Source organism: Clavelina lepadiformis, unplaced genomic scaffold (genome assembly GCF_947623445.1).
Source record: "Clavelina lepadiformis unplaced genomic scaffold, kaClaLepa1.1 scaffold_132, whole genome shotgun sequence".
Taxonomy (NCBI): Eukaryota; Metazoa; Chordata; class Ascidiacea; order Aplousobranchia; family Clavelinidae; genus Clavelina; species Clavelina lepadiformis.
Genome location: NW_027508265.1, coordinates 28,042 through 50,486, shown reverse-complemented (window position 1 = coordinate 50,486; position 22,445 = coordinate 28,042). Strand labels below are relative to the sequence as shown.

The window sequence follows — 22,445 nt, the reverse complement described above, 5'->3', positions numbered from 1 at the left end:
TATTGACATATTTCATGTAAGCCAATTTGGCATCCCAACAACGCCAACGTCAAGACTATACTAAATATAAAAAAACTTGGAAACTAAACTAAGCCAAAAACAAAGTGACCTTCGTTTTTTAGATTAAAACGCTGTAAAGCAAATATTTAAAATAGTAAAGTCGCGAGCTCGGTTTGGATAGGGTTAAAGAAAGATTTCTTTAGATGCTATAAAATTTTGAGTTGTAGTTGAGGGTGCGCGATGGAGTTCACAGTTATAGGCTTACCTAGAAGTCTCCCAGATCTACTTACTATTCACTTGATTTATATTTTAAGGGTTTCATGATCTGTTTTATTCATATTAGACATAGGATTCTGGCTGACCAGGCGACGCTGCAATACAAATCGTCAAAGTTTACGTGAAAACTTTTTTGAATTATTGTTACTGAAATGTTTCCCCACGGTCTAGCGTTGAAGTATTTACCTCTGTTTCGGCCAATAATGAGAACCGTTGAATGCATTTATCGTAAAGTGAAGTGGCGTTTTGGTTTAGCCCTATTATTGACATGCTTGATAGTGACAAAGATCTTTTATGCAGCTAGATCCGACGATCAAAAATTTAATGCACTAGTACCATATCGTTTGAGAGATCACAAAACCATTATCTCAAATCGCCGAAAAACTTTATCAGGTAAACATTAACCAAAAAGAGTCGCCAAAAATTTAAAAATAGACTAATTATTTTCTAAAATTGTTATTCAAAACATATTTTGGAGTTTTCTAAAACTAGTTTATTAAATAAATTGCATATTTCCACGAGTAAAAATATAAACCTTGTGCCAGTATTATATAATTGTTTGCATTTTATTTTGTACCAGTACTGGGATGATCATTTAAATTAGATTAAATGTCCGCCTTCAAAATATTTCATATACCTCTTTTTGCATTATAAAGTATACTTATGAATACAATACATATTTATATAATACGTATGATGTCTATACATAAGATGCTTTAATAATAGATTTACTTCTTTGGTCAAGCGATTAATTGGTAAAATATAAAAAACAATAACTAAATTTTAAATGGTGTAAATAAAGAAAAGCATTCCAGACCTCAAAACTGGCATTGAAAAATTTGAAAAAGTGGTATATGTGTATTTGCAGCCGACTCAATTGAATCATTACAAAATCGCTTTTGGCATAAAAAAAGGAATAATTCAATCCACCAACTTCAATCACTCACTTTACCTGCATATTTAACAAGTTCTTTATGTAAGTTTTAAAAAGTTTAGTGAAATATGACTGTAGTTAACCGTTGTCTTGTTATAAAGAACAAAATATACTGTAGGTTACTTAACTAAACATTATCTTAATAGATAACAATTAATTGTAATCATCTTTCATTAGATCAGGTCGATTTAATCATGCCAAACGCATCGCAGCGAGAAGGCTTTCAACCCGAAGTTTCAAAAACGTATAATAACAGAAAGGAACTACTAAACAAGGTTGCACACTTTGCAATGAATATAAAAATAACTAGACCTACAGTATGATTAGCAACGTACTTTTGGATTTTTGCAACTTAAGAAACTTAATTTTAATACAGCAAAGGACTTTATCTTCGTATACTAAAATAAGTTATCTGTTTTGATTGGAAAAGCATTGGAACGAGTTCAAATTTTTTAAATTTCTATTTGCGCTTTCTTCTTAGGTTTGCAAGAAAAAGACTAAAGTTCGGCTGATATGGAATGACAATATTCAATTGATTGCAGCTCCCCAACAACGATTAGTTGTTTGCTTTGTTCAAAAAGCTGGAAGCACAAGTTGGTAAGTAATCATATAGTAGTTTTAATAGTTTGTAAACCCTTCAGCTACAAAAAGTCTGTTTTACGTGATTGTGAAACTTTTTTCTGCTGTAATTGTAAGGATTACAAACTCTGCCTATAACATGCAATTGATATTTATACATATTCAGTGTGTACGAAGAAACGAAATTTTTATTACGCTATTTATATTCAGTTTTTATTTACGGTTATTTCTATGCAATACAGGCACAAATTAGTTTTCAATCTAACCAGAAATCAGCATGAAACTTCATGGGGTCCGAAAGGACACGCCGAAAATCGTGTTTTTACAAGGAAGCTTCCTAACGCAATGAAAGAAACATTAATGCTGTCACCTCAGGCCACAAGAGTCATATCTATACGCCATCCGTTTGCAAGACTTGTTTCCGGATGGAACAATAAGTTTGGAAAGTAATGAAAAAATAACGTTTGAAGTTTTATTTTATAAACTGTTGTTGTAATAGCGGTCTTAAAAAATAATAGTTAACAATTAATAACACTGCCCAACAAAAAAAATTTTTTTTTGAAGTGCCAGCGATGTTTCAACGGATTTAGGGTAATTTGAGGTCGCTGATTCCGAATTTGGCATTGGTTTTGCTGAATTGGTTCTAGTTTTCGAGATATGGTTATTTTCTTTTTTTCAGCATTTTTCACTATTTCTGGCATTAGTGACAGTGTTTTAGCTATCAAGTCATCGTTTGTGTTTAGGTTGAAACCTCAGAATAGACTCAATTGTGATTCTCATCAAATAGACCTGCCTTATTTGTCGATGTACTGATAAAAATGCGTTAATTTCTCATGATTTCTTGAAATATTTAATGCACTGAAGGAAAGAATCGCTGACCTTGATCAAGTTTGCTTCTTTTGAGTTGCAAGTGAATAAAACGTTAATCTTCTTAAAACTAGTTAGTAAGGCGACCGGTTGAGCACTGCAAAAGCATTCCCTTACATGCGTTTACATCAGTACCAGATTTGCAAGAAACAGATATTGAGGAAAAGCATGAAATGAAACATTTACGAAGAAAGCTCTTTCACTCCGGAACAGTTCACACAAAAGGAGCTTAATGATCTTATCAGAGACTTTAACTTATCAAAATAAGCATCTAAGGTTTTACCTTTCAGACTGAAGGAGAAGAACTGGCTAAAGGTGGATACAAAGATAACAGCGTACTGGACTGGAGAAGAGGAACTCTTTCCCTTCTTCAGTCAAGATGCAGACCTTGAATATTGAAATGATACAACTGGACTTCTCCTCAAAATGAAAGTCCTAGACTACAAACAAGAAGACTGGCGATTGTTTATAGACAGCTCTACCAGAAGTTTAAAATGCATTCTGTTGCATAATGGCAACTGTTATTCATCTCTGCCAATTGCTCATTCAACAAAACTGTAAGAAGAGTATGAAAATGTGAAATTAGTTTTACGGAAGATCTGCTATGCCGAGCACCAGTGGTCAATTTGTGTTGACTTAAAGATGGTGAACTTTTTGCTTGGACAGCAAAGTGGATACACTAAGTATCCCTGCTTTATGTGCTTGTAAGACAGCAGGGCAAAGACCCAGCACAGGGTAAAAAAGGCATGGCTCACAAGAGATAATGTGGAAGTAGGCAAAGCAAATGTGATTAAAGAACCTTTGTTTCAAAGAAAGAAGATCATTTTACCACCTCTCTATGTCAGGCTGGGGCTCATGAAACAATTTGTAAAGTCTTTATATGAAGACGGTGATTGTTTTAAATATTTTTGTAGATGTTTTCCAAAACTGACAACCAAAAATTGAAAGCAGGCATTTTTGATGGGCCTCAAATTCGCAAATTAATCAATGACTCAAATTTGGAACAAGCATGAACAATGTGGAATTCCAAGCTTGGTCTTGTTTTGTTTATGTGGTGAAGAACTTTTTTGGAAACCACAAGGCAGAAAACTATGCAGAGCTGGTAGAAAATATGCTCGAGACCTACCAACAGGTAGGGGCAAATATGAGCATTTAAGTGCACTATCTCCACAGCTATTTGGAAAAATTTCCTGACAAATTGGGAGATTTTTCTGAAGAACAAGGGGAGAGATTTCATCAGGACATAAAGGTGATGGAAGAATGATACCAGGGCAAATGGGAGAAAAACTTGATGGAAGACTAATGTTGGTTTTTCAGCACGATTGTACTGACGTCCGCCATAAAAGAAAGTCATACAAAAAGCGATTCACCATCAACTATATATAAAAACAGACTTATTAAAGTTATTACGCACTGATTGATTTAGTATTGTGATATTTATGCATTTGACTATATTACTGACTATTGTCCAAGTGTATTACAGTTGGCTGAGACCTGAAACCTAGTATTGCGTTATGTGTGACATGAGTGGAATTTCCGAAAGTGAAAAAACTAAATATCTCGAAAACTAGAGCCAATTGAGAAAAATGATTGTCATTTTCGAAATCAGCGACCCCAAATTAGCCTAAAATCGTTGTCAAATCCTTGGCACAAAAAATCGTGTTGACCAGTGTAATCAATTACTCAGATTGTATAAATATAGGTTAATTTGGCTAATCGATAAATTCTTATACTGTAGGTGGGCTATACACTATTTTAAAACGAGTGGGGTTGTCTTACAATTTAGTTGTCAACAATTTAGTTGTCTTAGCCCACTCGAAATTGTAATTCTCGTAATTGTAATTTAGTCAATTATGAAAAGAAGAAACTGATGAAGGACATGGTTTATTCTTTGTTTTTAGAAAATTTGTGTCTCGATCTGGCAATGTAATGTTTGAAACAATGCCCGATCTTCGGAATTATGTCGGCTTGACCTCACAGCCAGATGAAAATCACATCATATCGTTTGAAGATTTTGTTCAATACATAGCTGACAAGGGATTAAATGAGGTCGATATTCATTTTAAAGCTATCGAGGAATTATGCCAGTAAGTCAATAGATATAAACCAAATAAAAGCAACTTAGTTGGTTTGCTTTTCTTTTAGTATAATTAATCCATGGATAACTTTTTAAACTACGGGTTCCTTCTAATTCAAATAGCGTGCGGGCAAAATAAAACAAATGACGAATCAAGTGATAAAGTAAAGATGAGGATAAAAATTCGAAAAACTATAGAGGAAAGAAATGTATATAAACATCATTTCTTATCTAGCAGTCTCAAAATAAGGAACTAAGAAAATACAATGACCAAAATTTAAACACACACATTTTTAGACCATGCGATTTCCCCTACGACTACGTTGTAAAGGCTGAGACTACTATAAACGATCTTTGGTGGGTTCTTCAACGTATCAACGCAACCATGGAAGGCTTCAGCAGTCATCAAATTGTTACTAAAACGAAGAAAGACGACAGGAAAATGATTCCTACAACAAATGATTTGTTAGAAACAGGCTGGCCCATTCAACAAATTAAAGAGAGCATCTACTATCTGTTTCGCCGGGTGCCACGAAAAACTATACGAAAACTTATGTCACTTTACTGCAAAGATTTCTTAAACTTCGGATATACGTTCAACGTAGACACACTTGAAGCTGGTGGATTTGAATAGCAATAATCGGCAGTGACCTTACTAACAATAGACGTTGTTTCAGTTGTTAACCACGAACCGTTTTTTTAATGAGAAATCTGTTTAATCTGCGCCATTCTCATAAACTATCAAAGTTATCGTTTACAGAGATAACCTATCATTAAAAGTCAATCCATTTGCTTGCTCCGAGAATTGAACAAACAAGTGCGGTAAATATATTTTTATTTATTCATATTCAGATGGTTGAAAAATATGGCACAGTGCGTCAAAAACGACGTCTTTCAGTAGAAAACAGTAACAAGTATATAAACCTCGGACGTAATAAAAAGAATGTGTTGCATTGAACGTGTACACACAAAAAATCAACCAAATCGCACAGGTAGTTTTGCAAAAGGACGGAAATATCGCTTTGCAACTGTTAAGCGGGACGAATCCATTTGACAATCATTTATGAAAATTCCCTTCTTGGCTCGTTTTCTTTGTGGTCGGATTTACAAAGTGCATTGTAAATGGTGACACTAAATATAAAATGAAGTACTACAGCGGCGACTCAAAGAAATCTGACATATACTCGGAAAGATCTTTGAACACAGTTAAACTAAACAGTAGAGAATGAAAACAATAGTATTACAAACGCGCAAGAAAAGTCGAAGTTTCTAAAATGTACTACGAATATCTGAATCCGAAAATGCAATAATGGTAAAAAAGTCATGGAACCATGCACAGTGACAATAGTAAAAAATGCAACTGAGCGCGTAGACTCAAGTGAAGACGTAGGAAGCAAAAAACAGTCGAAAAATACAGCGTGATGATCACTGGTAACAAAAATGGTGTGCGTTACATTGTAACATATTAGCTACCGTAGAAAATAACCAGCACCGCAAGAAAGTACTATTTATCAAACTAATATATATGACGATTTAAAACGCGGAAGTGGTTCAGAATAGAAAACAAGACGTCGTCAGTGAAACTACAACGAAAATAGTTCCACTTGGCTTGCAAAAAACAAGTCTATACATGGGAGTTCACATCAGTAGTACCCAAGCATAGTTAGTCCCAAATCTTGCTTCACGGCCGCGATTGTGAACTTTTAATGGGGAGAACGATGAATCTTACTTATCGGTTTCCTGCCGAGCTTTTGGATTTGCTCATTCGTGCCGCTGTACCAGTCGGGCTTCCAGGAAGAGAAGGTTTTCGTCGTCTACATTTTGTGTTGGAAAGTTACATGTATTGTATAGAAATTACATGCAAGAGATCAAGGTACCAATTACTATTACACTAAAAGCGCAGATTTGTAGATATTGTGTCGGCATCGGTATGATCAACTCTATACAACTTATGCTAGTTTTATGATTTAAGTAAGTTAGCGCCGAAACCAATAAAACATCCACAACCATGATTTCAAGAAATTTAACTTCCCAAATATGATGTAACTTCATTAAGTCTAGTCACAAAAGTAATAACTATTAATCTCGGATGAGCGAAAATGATTTTCCACAATATGAAGTGAATATAATCGTGACACAACAAATGATTTTTTCCGTTTTAGAATTTTCCAGAAAGATGACATAAATTGTTATCAAACCGGCTACTTTTTAATGTACAGGTACTAATATGTTCAAGGTTTGCTGGCAACTATTGAGAATGACTTACCCAGTAACACTGGATTTTGGGCCATGGCCACCACTACCACCGGATGACGTACTTCCAGCACTTCCCCTACGTGCTCGAGATTCTACAGAAAGAAGAAAAAAAAAACATCATGACAGACAACCAATTTTTGCAGATAAGTTCTTTTTCAACCACAAACAAAAATACTTATACCCAAATGATTGAAATATCCGCAAAACCTTACAAATTTTGGTAACTCTTTTCCGGTAACCATAAAAAACAATTTCATCAAACTCCATCAATAAAATCGAAATCCGAAATCCCAACTAATTTTCTTGCATAACAACCACGGCGCAATGTTTTCTGGATTTACGCAAATCGTTACTCAAATACAATATTTGACTATTCGCAATGAGTTTCATTTGATACAAACGCGGTAAATGGTGAGAATTAAAACTTATCCATTTTAACTATAGCAATTGGTAGGGCAGTTAATAATAATTAATCGACGTGAGCCTAGAAATGTGACTGGGTGGTTTAAATTTCCACAAGACTCGAAAAATATTGAGATACGCCATACGCAACATTACAACTGCCGGCTCATTGGCGTGATTTTGTTATGAAACATTTGCAGGCCAAAAACCACTAAGCTTACGAAAATCGTCAAACTAATTAGTACTGCTTAAGTAAAGTATTCAAACTAATTAGAGAAATTACGGCCAGTAGCAATAAACTGAATCAAAAAGAAATAAACTTACCAAAGGGTGTGTTCACATCGAAAGAATTAGTTGTAGATTGAAATACGCTTGCTGATGTTTTGCGTCGATCTAATTTCCTAAAAATGAATTTTTGAACCTCACTATTACAAAACTTTGCGAAATATATTTGATAACCGGGTAAGCGGTAACCAATTCAGCAAAATATTGGCTAGGTGTATCTAGGTAAAACAAAATACAAAAAAACAGCAACTATGCGGTCTACTATGTGTTCTAATAAAGTTATTGTAGGGAAATGGTCGTTTAACTACCAGCAAGCAAGCAAAAAATTAAATGGCAAAAAATCGAACGGACTTGACTGATTACTTACCGCGTGGATTTGGCATTCGTACTTGACGCACTAGAACCTGTTTGTGAAGTTTGCTGATGCGACGAAAGAGACGAGACAAAAGCGCCAGGGTTTGACGCAGACTGCGACGATCTTGTTTGAGTCAATGCTTGGTAATGTGGACTTTTATGTCCAAGGGCGGTTGAAGGACCGTGGACGGCTGGATTTGTTCCAGAGAGGTAAGACGAGTGCGAAAAATGATTGGCAAGATTGCGTGAATTGTGGGATGGAGCGTTAGTATTAGCCATGTTGTATAGAGCAGACAAGGATGTTCCTGGAACTGAAAAAATATTCTAAATTCGATCTTCATGAACATTTATATCGCTAAGAGTGAAGGCGCAACAACGGAGGCATCAATCCCAAACGTTAAGATTAATATGACGCTACTGATTGCTATAAGCAAAGCCGGATGATGATAAAGTTACGGCAGTGTGCAATATTAGTGTAGGCGCGTAATACAAATGAAACAAGAAATAAGCTTGCCTGAGTCATTAATGATGCCGCCCTTCTGTGAAATCATTCCTGGAACAGCTGAAGATGAAAAGTTTTGGACGGATTTTGATTTCTCTTTGTCTTTGCTTCCATTAACTTCGAACAAACATGTAAGATAATGTTTCGACCACTACTTCAAATAGCATATTATAAGGAGATGGTCTAGCACAGACTTTGTATTAAGCTACTGCTGATTCTGGAGCATATAAAAAAGGTTAGAAACAAATTTCATACTTCGTGCATTTGTTGACAAAGTCATACTTGAATTTCGCTTTTTAGACTTTTTATCTTTTGCCATTGATTTGCTAAAAGAAGATGACGAATGACCGCTTCCATGGCTCTTTAGGGATCTAGGGAAACAATTTAAAAACTTACTACCAGTAACAAGCTATCCAGGGATGTGCCGAACACGAGCCCAAGCCTAAACAATTTAAGGGTCCTCACAAACCCGAGCTTTAACCCCAGGTTTACTCAACGGTTACGTTTTTGTGCAAAAAAAAAACAAGTAGCTTGCTGCCAGAGAATTCCTTCTGAAGCAACTTAAAGATTTACATTGCTCTGTATAATACGGTATCAATCACTGCAAATTTCTACAGTTATTGTGTATAGCGTGCTGGGCTGCTGGCCCCGTTTGACATTTAACGTCGGCAACGGTTAATTTTTCTCCTGCAATAAAAAGACAAGCGGAAAGACACCAAATGTGATTTTACAAAAAAATTGTAAACTCGGCATTGTAAGCATGTAACAGACAATTTACAAATAAGGACAATCGATTTCTGAGTACTTTAATGCACCTCTTGTTCCATAATTTGCTACGGACATAGTTGTTTGTACATGTAGCCGTTACGAAGTTCATAACGTGGTGCACAGAGTGTCATGTGTATCACACGCTCGTTTATTTTAAGAACCTACGACTTATAAGCGCAAATATAACTGCTAGATTACTAGTTGGTGTTTAGGCAAGATTTAAACTTGTTTGTTTATTTGTTTGTGCTAATACGGTGTTATATGTCTGGGCTCGACTCGGGTACTCATGATGCCGAAGTTTTTTTCATACTTCCACAACCCTATACTTAATTAACTATTGCGTAAATATGTATAAAACGTACAATAAGTCTTAAATTATCAAAAACCTTTAATGAAAAATTTCGTTTTCATAATGGTTTTATTCACCTGGCATCCTCGTCTTTTGTTTTTTCTTCTTGTGCAATTAACAGTTTTTCCTCCTCTTCTTTTCTTTGATCTTGCAGGTCAACGTCAAGCATGGGAAACTGTGTCAACTGTTTTGAATGTAAATTTTGAAAATAAAGGTACGGACGGCCTACTGTTGTTACAATGTTAATGATCAATAGCTAATACACAAAATTCTAAAATACTTTTTTTTTATTAAAATTCTAAAAAATTATTAACAGTGGAACTACAGACCGATTCCATGGCAACTTCAGTTCTATCCAGTTCTAAAATAGCTTGTCTGATGGCACATGAAACATCTCTATCCTTCTCAGATGAAAGAAGTTTCCGAACATTTGTTTCCAACTGGCCATGCAATGAACGATCTCGTGGAAGCTTCAACAGAGCCTTCAAGCTGTAATTTGATATTTGCAAATACACTGGGTTTAAGCAACTTAAATTTGAATGAAACAGTCAATTTTAGTGATATCGAAACCTGAACTAAAATCTTTATTAAATTATACCAAGCTGTTGCAAAGAGTACAGCTAACACATCGATGTTCATGGCTTTGTTATATTAGTTCAACTAAAAAAGTAACATGATCTGAACGTGTCTACTGTCCTTCATTAGAGAAAAAAAACGGGAATGGTACAAAAAAGTATAAAATGGACTAAAACAAAGAAAGCCTTAACTAAATTTTTTTAACGCAAAACATAATGGCAATTATTTAAGTACATTTGCTTCTGCAGTGTTTCACGAATGAATTATTATTATTTATTACCTGGGTAAAATTTTACAGAGACAAAGTCTAACATTTGCCACCGGATCAAAAAAAAGTTTAAGAACATGTTCAAAGAGATTTTCTTTAAAAAATGTTCTTGAAAATAGCACCATCATGTGCCGACATGCGACAAAAAATAGAAGACGATTCCGGTAATTTCTTGAATAACACAAATCTGTGGTAACAAACAGATATTATATATAAGTGGCATTATTATCTACAAGATCAACTATACCTTTAAAAACTCAGACTATTATCAAAATTTGTGTCTGGTGTGTCAGTAACGGCATACTAAAATGCACCTTGTATTAGTCTATCACACATTTCACGACGTTGATCCATTTTCCGATTGTGCCGAATGAACACACAAATTGTACAAGCTGCTGCTTCTCGAACCGGCAAGTATCGCTAAAATATAAAATACTTTGTGGTAACATTATCATGTATGCAGTAATGTCGCATACTGAGAACATTATACAACATAAAAATCAAGAACTCAAACTATTGTTTATCTTGCAAGACATACCGAGATTAAATTTACAAAAATACCTGCCCAAAAGATATGAGAGAGAACTAAACTCTCAATATGTAACGAAGAAGAGCTAAACATATACTTCATTAAGTATGCTAAATAACCAGTTCAGCTTACTTACATTAGTTGTCAAAAGTTTGAACACAACCGGAACAAACTTGTAATATATGTGATCTGATGTTAAAACATCTGGCAAACGACGCAAGTGAGTTACTACAACTTCTAAAGCACGCCAGCTACATGGCCATTGTTGTTCCAATCTGGAAATGGCAGCAAGCAGAGCTGCTATCACTTCCGAAACGCCATTCACCTGGATACAAAAAGAAATATTGAGGATCTGTTGCAAGTTGAATTAATTCTTTGCAATTAACACATGGAAAGTTTTTAGTTAGCAACCAATGAGTCACTTCAAAATGGTTACCAATTTGCTAACTAACAAAAACAGTCACACAACAACTTAAAAAAATCAAACAACTTAATCTTGAACTAACATTCATTGACAATAGAATAGCAATGACTGCAGTATAAATAAAGCTGTCTTAATGGAAGTTTTTGCATTGCACACTACCACGTTATGCTGAAGCTTTGATGGAAGTCTTAAGCAACTGATTATGGTGTAAAAGTTTTTACAAGGTAGATTTAGAGTGTACAATTAAACTTGCAATGCATTACTTACTTACTACCCAAAATTTGTACGTCCTAACGAGTATGCATATTGGCAAAGGCAAATGGCATCTATGTGATGATTTAGTTTAATGCATTGACCAAAAAGCTTACAAAAAGCAGGAAGCAATACTACAATCACAGTTAAATGCAAGGATGATACACAAAAAATTACAACAAGACATGTCAACCTCACAAAAATTAAGAATTCCATGCAGAAAAACTTTGTCTGACAATTTCAAAGATCTGCATACTCCATAAGATATTACAACAAGCCCAATGCAAATTTTCTCAGTGAAAATCCACAATCTGCTACTGAGCTCACTTTATTATCAGCAAGGTTTCCGCGGATAATGACAGCTGTCAAGGTATCAGGCAACCTACGCAAGCAAGCTTCCAGAACACCAGGAACAAACCTTTCACGTAAAAGTAGCACCAGTAAAGGTTGTATTAAGTAGGCATTGGCTTCCAATGTTTGAGCCACCTGTTTAAAAACACAACGTAGCGACGTAACTGATTCTTTGCTTTTGAAGTTCTTGCGTCTAATTGTAGATACATGAAGTATTTTCTGTAGCACATGTAATAATTTTTACAAGGCAACTTATGTTTACTTCATGAAATCCAGCTGCAAAGTGCTTTCGTATCATCACATCAGGATCAGTGCATAATTTTGTAGCACATTCAAGCAACTCCGACTCAAAAGCGTTGGAGGCGCAAAATGTAACCAAGGCCTATTAAAGTTGTTTAAAATAGTTTTACTTGTTGGCCTAAGTTGTAAGCCAATCCTACACTTTTTTAAATATGTAAAGTTGTAAGGTATTATGCAAGTAACATTTTGAAAATAGGGCTAAACCATAGTTTCATAGATTAATCGCATTCATCACAACAGACTCACTGGAAAGTTATACGAACACTGTCTCCGACATTCAGAATATGCTTCCAGTTTTTCAGGACTTGTGTCACTGCTATTGGAGGAGTGGGGAAGTGCGGATAAGCTAGGGTCCACTGGTAGCTGCACTACATCTCCCAGCGCTTCAACATCAGAATCTACAGGAGTTCTCCCAACCATGCACAAATAGCGATACATTGATAAGAGCCAGGTGTGCTGTTCTTTGTTAAAGTTTCCTAAAACAGTGTTACGGGGGAATTGAAATACTTTAAATCTATGCGTTTTTGTTAATGCCTAATATTCTTCCATTGTATCACAACAACAAATCATCTTCGAATAACTTCCTGTACCATAACTTTAATTAAGGTATAGATGTTTTGTATAACTATTTTAAAACTCCAAAATGGGTTAGTGGAGCTTCATGTTTTATGAAGAAAATAATAAAATATACTTGTTATGCATCTGCCAGCAAGAATGAAAAAATGCAAAGTTTAGATATGTCAGGTACCTGAGAGATCGTGTGTAAACCGTCCAAAATTCTTTGCCACACTCAACAATGTACTATCTTCGTGGTGGATTGCTTGATCACAAAACTTGCACACAAGTGGCACAACATTCTGCAATAACGACTCTGAAAAAACAGATGGCATTTTTTTTCAATTTACAAATGATTTTATTAAGAACTACCAACAACGTACTCTACGCAACTGTCACACATAGAAAAATAGTTTAAGTTTGGTATATTAATTTGAGATTAGCTTTTAACTGATAAGAGTTAAATAACTTTAAATTCTACGTTTTGTGCCAGTTATTCCCATAAGAAAAGTCTTTGGTGGCAAAATAATGAATAAAAAAAACATACAATCATACCATCATCAAGTAATGGTGTCATATTTAGAATGGCATCCATAGCAGCTTCACGCACTTGAGTTTCTTCATCACCAGCCAGTTCTAAAGCTTCCTCCAGAATTGATTTCTTTGTTTCTTCAGCACTAATTAACATGTATATACACATCTGAGTCATTGGTAATTACCGGTATAATGTGCAAATAATTACCATTAGATTTCTACACTTTGAACAGAATAATTTTCTAAGTGCTAACTAAGCTAACTGGCCTTAAAATAAATTACGCGTACCAGTGCTGCATAAAATGATATTTGACCGAAATCCATAATCAAAAACAAGAATCAAAATTTTTCACAAAAGTACATTATCAAAAACTTATTACGACACAACAAAGAGTGAAAAAATTAGCATATTTTGTAGGAAATAGTGGCAAGGTTATGAGGATATTGTTATAAGTGGCATGCCAAACAGAAATTAATTATTAAGAAGCAATTAATGCTGATGCAGTTTATGTGCGAAGCACACACAGATACAGCAGAAGATTTTCTCTAAGAAAAATATTTCCTGCACTGTAATCCATTCGTTAAATTAAAATTGGCTTTTTTAATTGACATTTCTTTGTGTCACATACTTACCCAAGTGCCAAAGCAATAGCATGAAGATGAGCACACATACATGCTCGAACATTGTGCTCCACATCCTGACACAACTGCTTCACTGTGTGCACAATGTCTTTTTTAACCCTGGAAGTAAAATACAGCATTGAAATTAAAATATGAACATACTGTACAGCGTTTTCGTTGTAAAGTATAATTATGTAATGGATACTTCACCAAGTAACATCCACTCTTCACTAACTAACATCGCATTTCATGACAAAAATTACTGTCCATATTAGTGTAATACAGTTGCCTTTTCTAAGGAGCAACTGAATATTATTAAAGAGAAATGTATATATGCTTGCAGCATGTGCAGTAAATATTTAGCTTACACATTGGCGTCAAACTTTGAAGCAACTGCACCCAGAATGGAACAACAAGAGAGGCGGGAAGCCGTAGACTGGGACAGTTGACCTTTTGCAATAGCCAATCCCAGCACTTCTCTTCGAACAGTTTCTCTTGGGAGATAGTTTATTACAGCAACAAGAGTATCCAGCCACGCTTGTGATGTCACTGTAATAAGTTTTACTGATTAATTGCAACATATCTTTGCATGATGTACGCTAATAAGTAAATAAAGAACAATAAACAAAAATTGAAGTTACGTGGATCTTTTGTGTTAATGTTGGTAATAATGGTTCGTAGGAAGTGTTGGGTATACAGTGAAGTGGGCAAAATTTCCTCCTTTGCTATGGTTGTAAATACCTCAGTAGCAGCTATTTGTATTTCAGAACCTTCAAACAGACAAGTAACTCAAATTGTTTGTGTAGATAATCAACTTCTACTATCATATAGTGGGCATGTTTAACTAGTAATCTGTTCAAAACATATTCATACTGCATGTAATTTTAAGTTGGCTATTATACAAACAGACATGTATAAAACATACAATACCTAAATACTTATCACTAATTAAACATACAAAAACACAGCACTTGTTAATGATCTACTGACTATTGCCTTCTCTAATTTACCAGCTGTGTGAAGAAGTTCCTTTACTTTTGGAATTACTCTTCGAATGCACTCATTTTGCCATCCTGTTAGCAGATATGAAAGGTTGCGTACAACACTTATGCATTGAACTTCTTGGCCGGTACTGAACCACAAAAATATGAAGGGTACTAAGGTAAAATAAGATATGACAAAGTAAGTAAGACTTCTATTAAAATAAAGTATTGGCAAAAATCATGTGATAGGCAATCAGAGAATGTAAAGCAACACAGTTAAAGTATATAACAAAGATATGTAAAATACTGAAAACGTTTGTGATAACTTCTATGAATTTTCATTACACTTAACAGCGCTGGAAACAAGACAGTATGCAAATCTGTTCAGAGTTTCTATTGGAAATTATTACCAAAATAACTATAATAGCATTCGCCCGGGAATTTAAATTACCAATGAGGCAATTTTTCATTGAAACAAATCTAGTGAAATTTCAGAAAGCTAAGGGAGCCAACACTCAAGTTGTGGGTATCAATCACCACTTTTTATTGTTTGTTGAAAAGCTTTTGTTTACAAATTTCTTTTATTCATGACTCCTTAGCCAATGGTAGAAAATTATTTTAAAGTGTGGAGTAGTGTAATCATAAGCACTTTCACTGGTTTTATGTTTAAATTCATATTTTTTATTCATGCTTTTAACATCAGTAAAATTTCAATCCTTCTACAAATCAATATAATTACAAACTGTACCAGTATCCTCAACTATTAACTTCTATATAAATTGTAGCTGTGATAATGCTTAGAAGTAAACCTCTTTATTCAATACATTGATAAAAGCATAATTTACCTCAACAAAAACACAGCACGTTCAATGTCATTTAGTGATTCATCTACAGTTAGCTTGTCCAATTCTTCTTGAGTCTAGTAAAAAACATTATCGGAATAATGCAGGCAAAAATTACATATCACTATGATGCTAAACAATATTTTATGAACTATGATGTTGATATATGTTACTTAAAATTGGAAAAATAAAGTACATCGAATATACTGGTATACCAGCCACTAGTATGCCATATATGATACTAGCTTGTACAATCATACTAACTTTGTACATGCAAGTCTTTTTTAGAATGTGTCAAACATCCATATCTCTTAAAATGTAAGAAATAGTTCTTGCTAATGTATAATATGTCATCTAAGCAAGTCAAAATTGGCATAATAAAGTAGGTGCTCAAAAACATGGATTTCTATTTACACAGTTTTGACAAGGTTAGGTTAAGATAATAGAAGGCTAGTAAGAAGCAGCTGTACAGTATTATCTCTGAGTAAAATATTATATCCAGAAAAGAGTTTACATTATTCATAAATATTCAGATTTTTAAATTTAACAGCTACCAAGACTATCACATACATATATACATATACATAATAACTTCAAAGGCCAAAATTTGTTAACCAAAAGTATATATGGTTGCAAAATTTGAAAACCTCTAAATAGTACCTTGAGTGATGTTCGCACATCCTTTTCAATATTAAAATCCTGAATATCTTCTTCCAAAGATGAAATTTCATTATTTAAATCCATCATTTTGAAATGCTAAACAGTGGAGGTTTTTCAAATGGATCAATAAATGAGCTGTTTTATCATTTTTTAGAATTTATTACACATGTTTATTTTTATGAAGAGAATTTTGAAACGTATATGTCATCAGAAATCATAATGTACTTTAACAGCATACCCTTAATGCTGAAAGATGATGTATATATTATAGTACATATCACAAATAATTACTATTCCGTAAGTATATTAGTTTCATTCAAATAAAAAATAAATCACACTTATCCAAAAGTTAAACAGTAAAAACAATAATGAAAACTGGCAGTTAAAGGGTAGATAAAAATTTAAGAGTGGACAAAATATCTTAGTAACGTACTTGCTCTAATTAATTATCACAAGATATTTCAATTACTATATTTCACTTCATATCTTGAAGCAAATATATAGCATAAATAACATTATGCTTACTGTAGCCTAGTACAGTGGCTCTCAAATTGGGGTTTGCGGCCACCTGAAGCAGTTTCTTTTGGACAGGGAAAAAAGCTTTAAGAAGTATTTTTTTATACAAAACACTTTTTAAAATCTACCAAGTTATGCCTAATAATGTTGGTCCTAAGCCATGAGCAAAATTCATCAATAAATTTGAAATACAATGTTCTGTAAATGTTCAATTTTCATATATTATATAGAGGGGTCTTCTTCAAATTTTTCATTTGTAAATTTCTGTGAAATGTCACAACTTCATCTGAACTTCAAATACAATAGCATATAATTTTTTGATTATTTTTTATTTGATGATTTTTCATCAATCATTTAAACTTAAATGATTCTAAAGTTTACGTTACAAAAGTACCATGTTGTTATTTCATAGTTATTTTGAAAAGGTACAGCTCAAACTTATTTTATCCAATTTTCCTAACTTTTGTTAAACAACTTTGAAAATTATTGCATTTTGCATTATTGCTTCAACATCAATACAGTCTAAAATTTTTAGAATACTTCCAGCAATTTTGGTTATTTATTGATTTCATTGGAAAATCTTCTTAAATCTACTCCTATATAGCAACATGGGTGACTGTTGCAAACAACAGATACCAGTAATAAGCCAATGTGTAAATCTTGTCTAATGGCCTATAAAATCTAATTAAATCTTTTTAATTGTATTTTATTAAAATTTTAATTTACAGGTTGTGTTAATGGATGTTGCTGCTAATAAGTTAACTCTTCCAGAATTTACCCAAAAATTTTGCCATTTCTGTTTAACCTACCACATCCTGAGGATTACATTCCACACTTTGAAAACTTTTTATACTTTCAAACCAGTGTGCTAATCGTCATAATTAGCCCTTATTCTTACGGAATTCTCCTGCAGATCTGAAGATATTATAATGTTGTTAGTGTCCTATTTTGTGTGTTTATCAACAAGTGCTGTACTATATTTTGGTCGTGTTTAGTATACAAGACCCGGTTTTTACTACTTCCAAATTACGTCATTCGTACTACAGCGCTCAATGCGTTAGTCTGATATGAGAATCTGCAATTTGCATTCTACCAAATGGAGTTTTATTCCGTGCTCTGAAAACAGTAACCGTTTCGTTGAGAACCTATAATAAATGATTAATTATTCAAGACTTAACTGGTTATCAGGTGTTAATGAATGCGCTATCAATGGAGTCAGATTAGCATTACATTACCAGAACCAAACTGTCAATGTTTTCAATAATCATATATAATACGTCCTCAACGAAACGGTTACAGTTTTCAGAGCACAGAATAAAGCTTCATTAGGTAGGCTGCAAATTACAGACTCTCATATCAGACTAACGCATTGAGTGCTGTAGTACGAATGACGTAATTCGGAAGTAGTAAAAACCGGGTCATGTATACTAAACGCGGCCAAAATATAGTACAGTGCTTGCTGATAAACACACAAATTAGGACACTAGTAACATTATATAATACCTCAGATTAGCATGAGAATTCCGTAAGAATAAGGGCTAATTATGACAATTAGCACACGGGTTTGAAAGTATAAAAAGTTTTCAAAGTGTGGGATGTAATCCTCAGGATGTGGTAGGTTAAACAGAAATGGCAAAATTTTTGGGTAAATTCTGGAAGAGTTAACTTATTAGTAGTAACATCCATCAACACAAACCGTAAATTAAAATTTTAATAAAATCCAATTCAAAAGATTTAGTTGGATATATCTGCGCAAAAACGGTCTTTGGTGTTCAAGATGATGAGAGTTAAAGAAATTATCTGGGGTTGGATGCCATCCAGAGTCCAGATGTAGGGCATTTGACAGTATTGTGGCGCAGCGCAACACAGGCACTTCACATAATTTACTTGCTTTCATAACCGACAACATCAAGACAAAAATTGATTTTATTACAATATTGGGCTGTTGGCTATTGATCCTTAACTAGTTATTGGCATCAATATAACACAACCCATGCTTTATCAATTAATTATATAGCTTTCGCAGTAATGAGGTAGACTAATGACAGGCTCATATAAAAGTTTGCACTGGCAAGCTTTTTAACTGGTAATTGAAGTTCACACATCAAAATCGAGTCTAGTGCAGACATGCACAACTAGTTGATGTCAAAATTTGAGTAGTAGGCTACACTAGAACCTTAATTTTTTGTTTTATTCATAGACAAGTTATCAGTGTTTCGTTACGAATGGCCGTAGCGAAAGTGTGAACAAAAAAGTCTGGTACACGTGTGCAAGAGACTTATCAATTTTTACACTTTAATATTTCTGTAAATTTGTAATTATAATAAATAAACAAAGAATTGAGTCTTCAGTGCATGTCGTCAGTCTAGACTTTTGTTTCTACAGGCACGATTTCTTGTCAAGGCAGCCATAATTTTTAGCTAGGACAATATTGTGTAGGGGATGATCTTGAGGGTCTAGTGCAGAAGTGCACAACCAAATGACGTCACAATTTGAGTAGCTGGCAGGCTGGGGCTATGGGGTCTTGTATGCAAATGCATCCTTTAGTTGTGCAAACTACACAACGCCTCGGATTTCTTTAATCGTTTCCAAACTTATCTCAATTCGATTTCAAATACTGATGTTGCTGCTATATGCTGGACCGGGTGACCGAAAACGATTTCGGTGGGCAAATTCAGCTACTAAGTGTGGACAAATAGCAATCTGACCAATAATGACAAGCTCAACTGCTGGTAGCATAGTTCGTTGCCTACATCACGCATGGACATCTTATGTGACTTTGATAAACAGCAAAACTTTCTTCATGGTATTGGTAAAACTGGTGAAACCAAAGAGTATAAAAGATATTTTATAGATACTAAAAGATGGTTTATATTCCTTGGGTGGACCCAAAGATATTAAAACCAAGAGATTTGCTTTAATGTCTTTAAGTTAAACGAATGGCTGAGACTTGTATTTTAATCGCAAATATGTTTATTATTTATTACCACAAAGCAAAAATATGTACAGATATGCATAATAAAATACATTTACAGCGAAAGCTAGTTAAACTTATATAAAAAAAATTAAAATTCAAACAAGCCTATTTTAAGTAGGTAATTAGCTTGAAATGGTAGCCTAAGCTTAAGGTACAGTAGACGCCGTACCATAGACTATGCGACTGTTTCTTTAAGTTATAATTTTTGTGGAAAGATTATATGCATGGTATTGGTATCTATTTAAAAATATTAAAAAAATTCCAAAATTTGCTGTTTCTTAACAAAGAAAAGGCTAACAAAATACACGTCTGCATTGCAAAAGGTAGGCAAAACAAACGATTGTCAGCAATAGTGTCATGTGACCAACATCATAATTTAATCGTTTTGTAGTGTGCAAAAGCAAAAGGTTTATTTATTATGATGCTGAACTGTTATAGAAAATTGTAACATGCGTTGAGCTTAATGGCAACTGAATCTGCAAGAAAAGTTTTCTTGAGACCACCTGTATATCTCATTACCTAAAGGCCTGGCAGGAAACAAAACAGGGTGAAAACGTTAAAAAATCCATGAACTAACGTCGTATTTGCAAGAGTGAGGTTATTTAATGATGCTTTTCAATTAAGTTAGTAAGTTACACATGCCGACATGCGACTATATCAAAGACTCTTAAATAAGTATATCTAGTATTTATTAAGGTGTATTGAAATGCGTTTTGCATAAAGAAGGTTTTTATTTACTCGTACCGTGCGGTATTAATATCACTGTCTTTACCTTTGCCCACCGGAAAATTTTTGCACGACTTCAACTTGGGAATGATTCCTCACCGCTCGAGCCCCACTTACAGATCTTCAAATAAATTTTCCAGTTCGGACTAGTATTTTCGTGTTAAAAATGTAAGCCCGATTACAACACTGCTCCGGCGTTGTCCGTGAAACATAACAGTCTTAAAACTTGCTTAAACCCACAGTCTAGTTAGGGTTATGCTGAGGTTTATTCCGGACTCTAGGTCTTTGTTAAGCGTTTGTCTAATTTAAACAAAAACGTGTTAGTAAAACAAACATGTAACTACAGCACAGGTTAAATCATATGTAACGTCACTTCTTGCGACTTAGATGGCCTTGGCGTATTAACAAAGTCACCTTAAAAGACTAATTAAAATAAACTTTTGAAAATCACCTTTTAAAACCTTATAATTATCACTTTGTAGGTTCCGAGTACTGCGACCGATTAACCTTTAAAAAATGGTCTGTTTGATATGCAAGTGTAGACTATATCTGTATGATAAACTCAGTACAGTACTTTAAAAAACAACCAAGTTTACCTGAGAAAGGCCAATTCTATATGTGTACTGCTTTTATGAACTGTCTTGGTCCTAATCTGCAGTCCCAGGCGAGTTCAGAAAGATTTGCCAGAACAAGGTTTGATAAATTTTAATTTTTCATGTGATATATTTAATAAACTTCCCGCTACACAATAGCCATAAAATATGAATACACCAGTGATACCTAATTTGATAACAAACCTATCAAACATGCAGGCACCAATTAACAGGAATAACATCCCAAAACATGTCAATAAAAACTATGACAAAGTATGATGCACATCATTTATTTAACTAACTAACAGAATCTTGACACTCTTGAAACAAATGGCACGAAGTGATGAAAACAAGATCAGTACAAACAACAAATAATTAGACGTTTCAGGATAAAACTTGCATCTTTTGGGTATACCTTCCTAGGATATATATTTTAAGCATTTGAAAAGCTTCATTAAAGATTGTGGTACAAATAACAAACATCTGTAAAATTGCTGACGCCCACTGGGCTCCCACAATACTGCCACATAATAGCAATCTGCCAACCCAGCATAATCAAGTCACGAAGTCATTTCAAGCTATCATGTTATAGTTTCTTCTTCTAACTGCACATCTTTACACTCGTTTACAGTTTGATCTGATGAAGTGTCACTATTTGTGGAATGAGGTGAGCCTTTCGAAGTAAAATGAGAACCTAAATGATCGTTTGTTATCAGAAGTAAATCCCTTAAACCTTTATTTTCTGCTTCCAGCCGAGAAATATATTCTTGCTGAGCATGGAAAGTGTCTTCATCAATGCGAATTGCTTTCTGCATGACAGCGGCCATTTCATATATCTGTAAGTTGTGACAGTTTGACTGTCAAAAAATTATCTAGGTAACGAAGAGTTGCCTCCGTAAGAACAGAGTTAAAATGCAAATGAAATAACTAACATCCCAGTACAAACACAAGTTAACAACTTTAAACGTCTTAGTTCCCAAGGGTATCATTTCTCTTCTATTCACTAATTACAAATTACTGCAGGATACTTTACCTTATCCACAAGCATTTGAGTTTTCAATAGTTCCGTCTTTTCTTCCTTACTGAAAG

The 22,445-nt window shown here is 34.1% G+C and overlaps 3 protein-coding genes across 3 annotated transcripts; 1 reads left to right on the top strand and 2 right to left on the bottom strand.

The window, feature by feature from the left end:
• Window positions 1–347: 347 nt before the first annotated feature.
• On the top strand, window positions 348–5,558 carry LOC143472646 (carbohydrate sulfotransferase 14-like). Its single transcript, XM_076969999.1, has 7 exons — window positions 348–669; window positions 1,145–1,252; window positions 1,388–1,485; window positions 1,692–1,807; window positions 2,032–2,235; window positions 4,558–4,743; window positions 5,031–5,558. Exons 1-7 carry the CDS (start codon window positions 429–431, stop codon window positions 5,365–5,367), a joined length of 1,290 nt encoding a protein of 429 aa, XP_076826114.1. The 5' UTR covers window positions 348–428; the 3' UTR covers window positions 5,368–5,558.
• LOC143472645 (serine/threonine-protein phosphatase 4 regulatory subunit 4-like) lies at window positions 5,552–16,786 on the bottom strand. The gene is made up of 22 exons (XM_076969998.1): window positions 16,545–16,786; window positions 15,888–15,961; window positions 15,070–15,191; window positions 14,701–14,829; window positions 14,428–14,608; window positions 14,072–14,179; window positions 13,460–13,581; window positions 13,098–13,220; window positions 12,596–12,825; window positions 12,312–12,431; window positions 12,026–12,184; window positions 11,159–11,347; window positions 10,808–10,913; window positions 10,506–10,680; window positions 9,979–10,138; window positions 9,727–9,833; window positions 8,788–8,903; window positions 8,545–8,649; window positions 8,044–8,341; window positions 7,716–7,792; window positions 7,000–7,081; window positions 5,552–6,547 (listed from the first exon to the last, which is right to left on the bottom strand). The coding sequence occupies exons 1-22, from the start codon at window positions 16,629–16,631 to the stop codon at window positions 6,463–6,465; spliced, it is 2,955 nt and encodes a 984-aa protein (XP_076826113.1). The 5' UTR covers window positions 16,632–16,786; the 3' UTR covers window positions 5,552–6,462.
• A 4,666-nt stretch (window positions 16,787–21,452) lies between these two features.
• On the bottom strand, window positions 21,453–22,445 carry LOC143472641 (FGFR1 oncogene partner 2 homolog; the record flags this gene model as incomplete). The annotated part of the gene is given in 2 exon segments (XM_076969994.1): window positions 21,453–22,213; window positions 22,390–22,445. Coding segments are annotated over 2 exon segments (332 nt in total), but the record flags the coding sequence as incomplete, so codon positions are not given.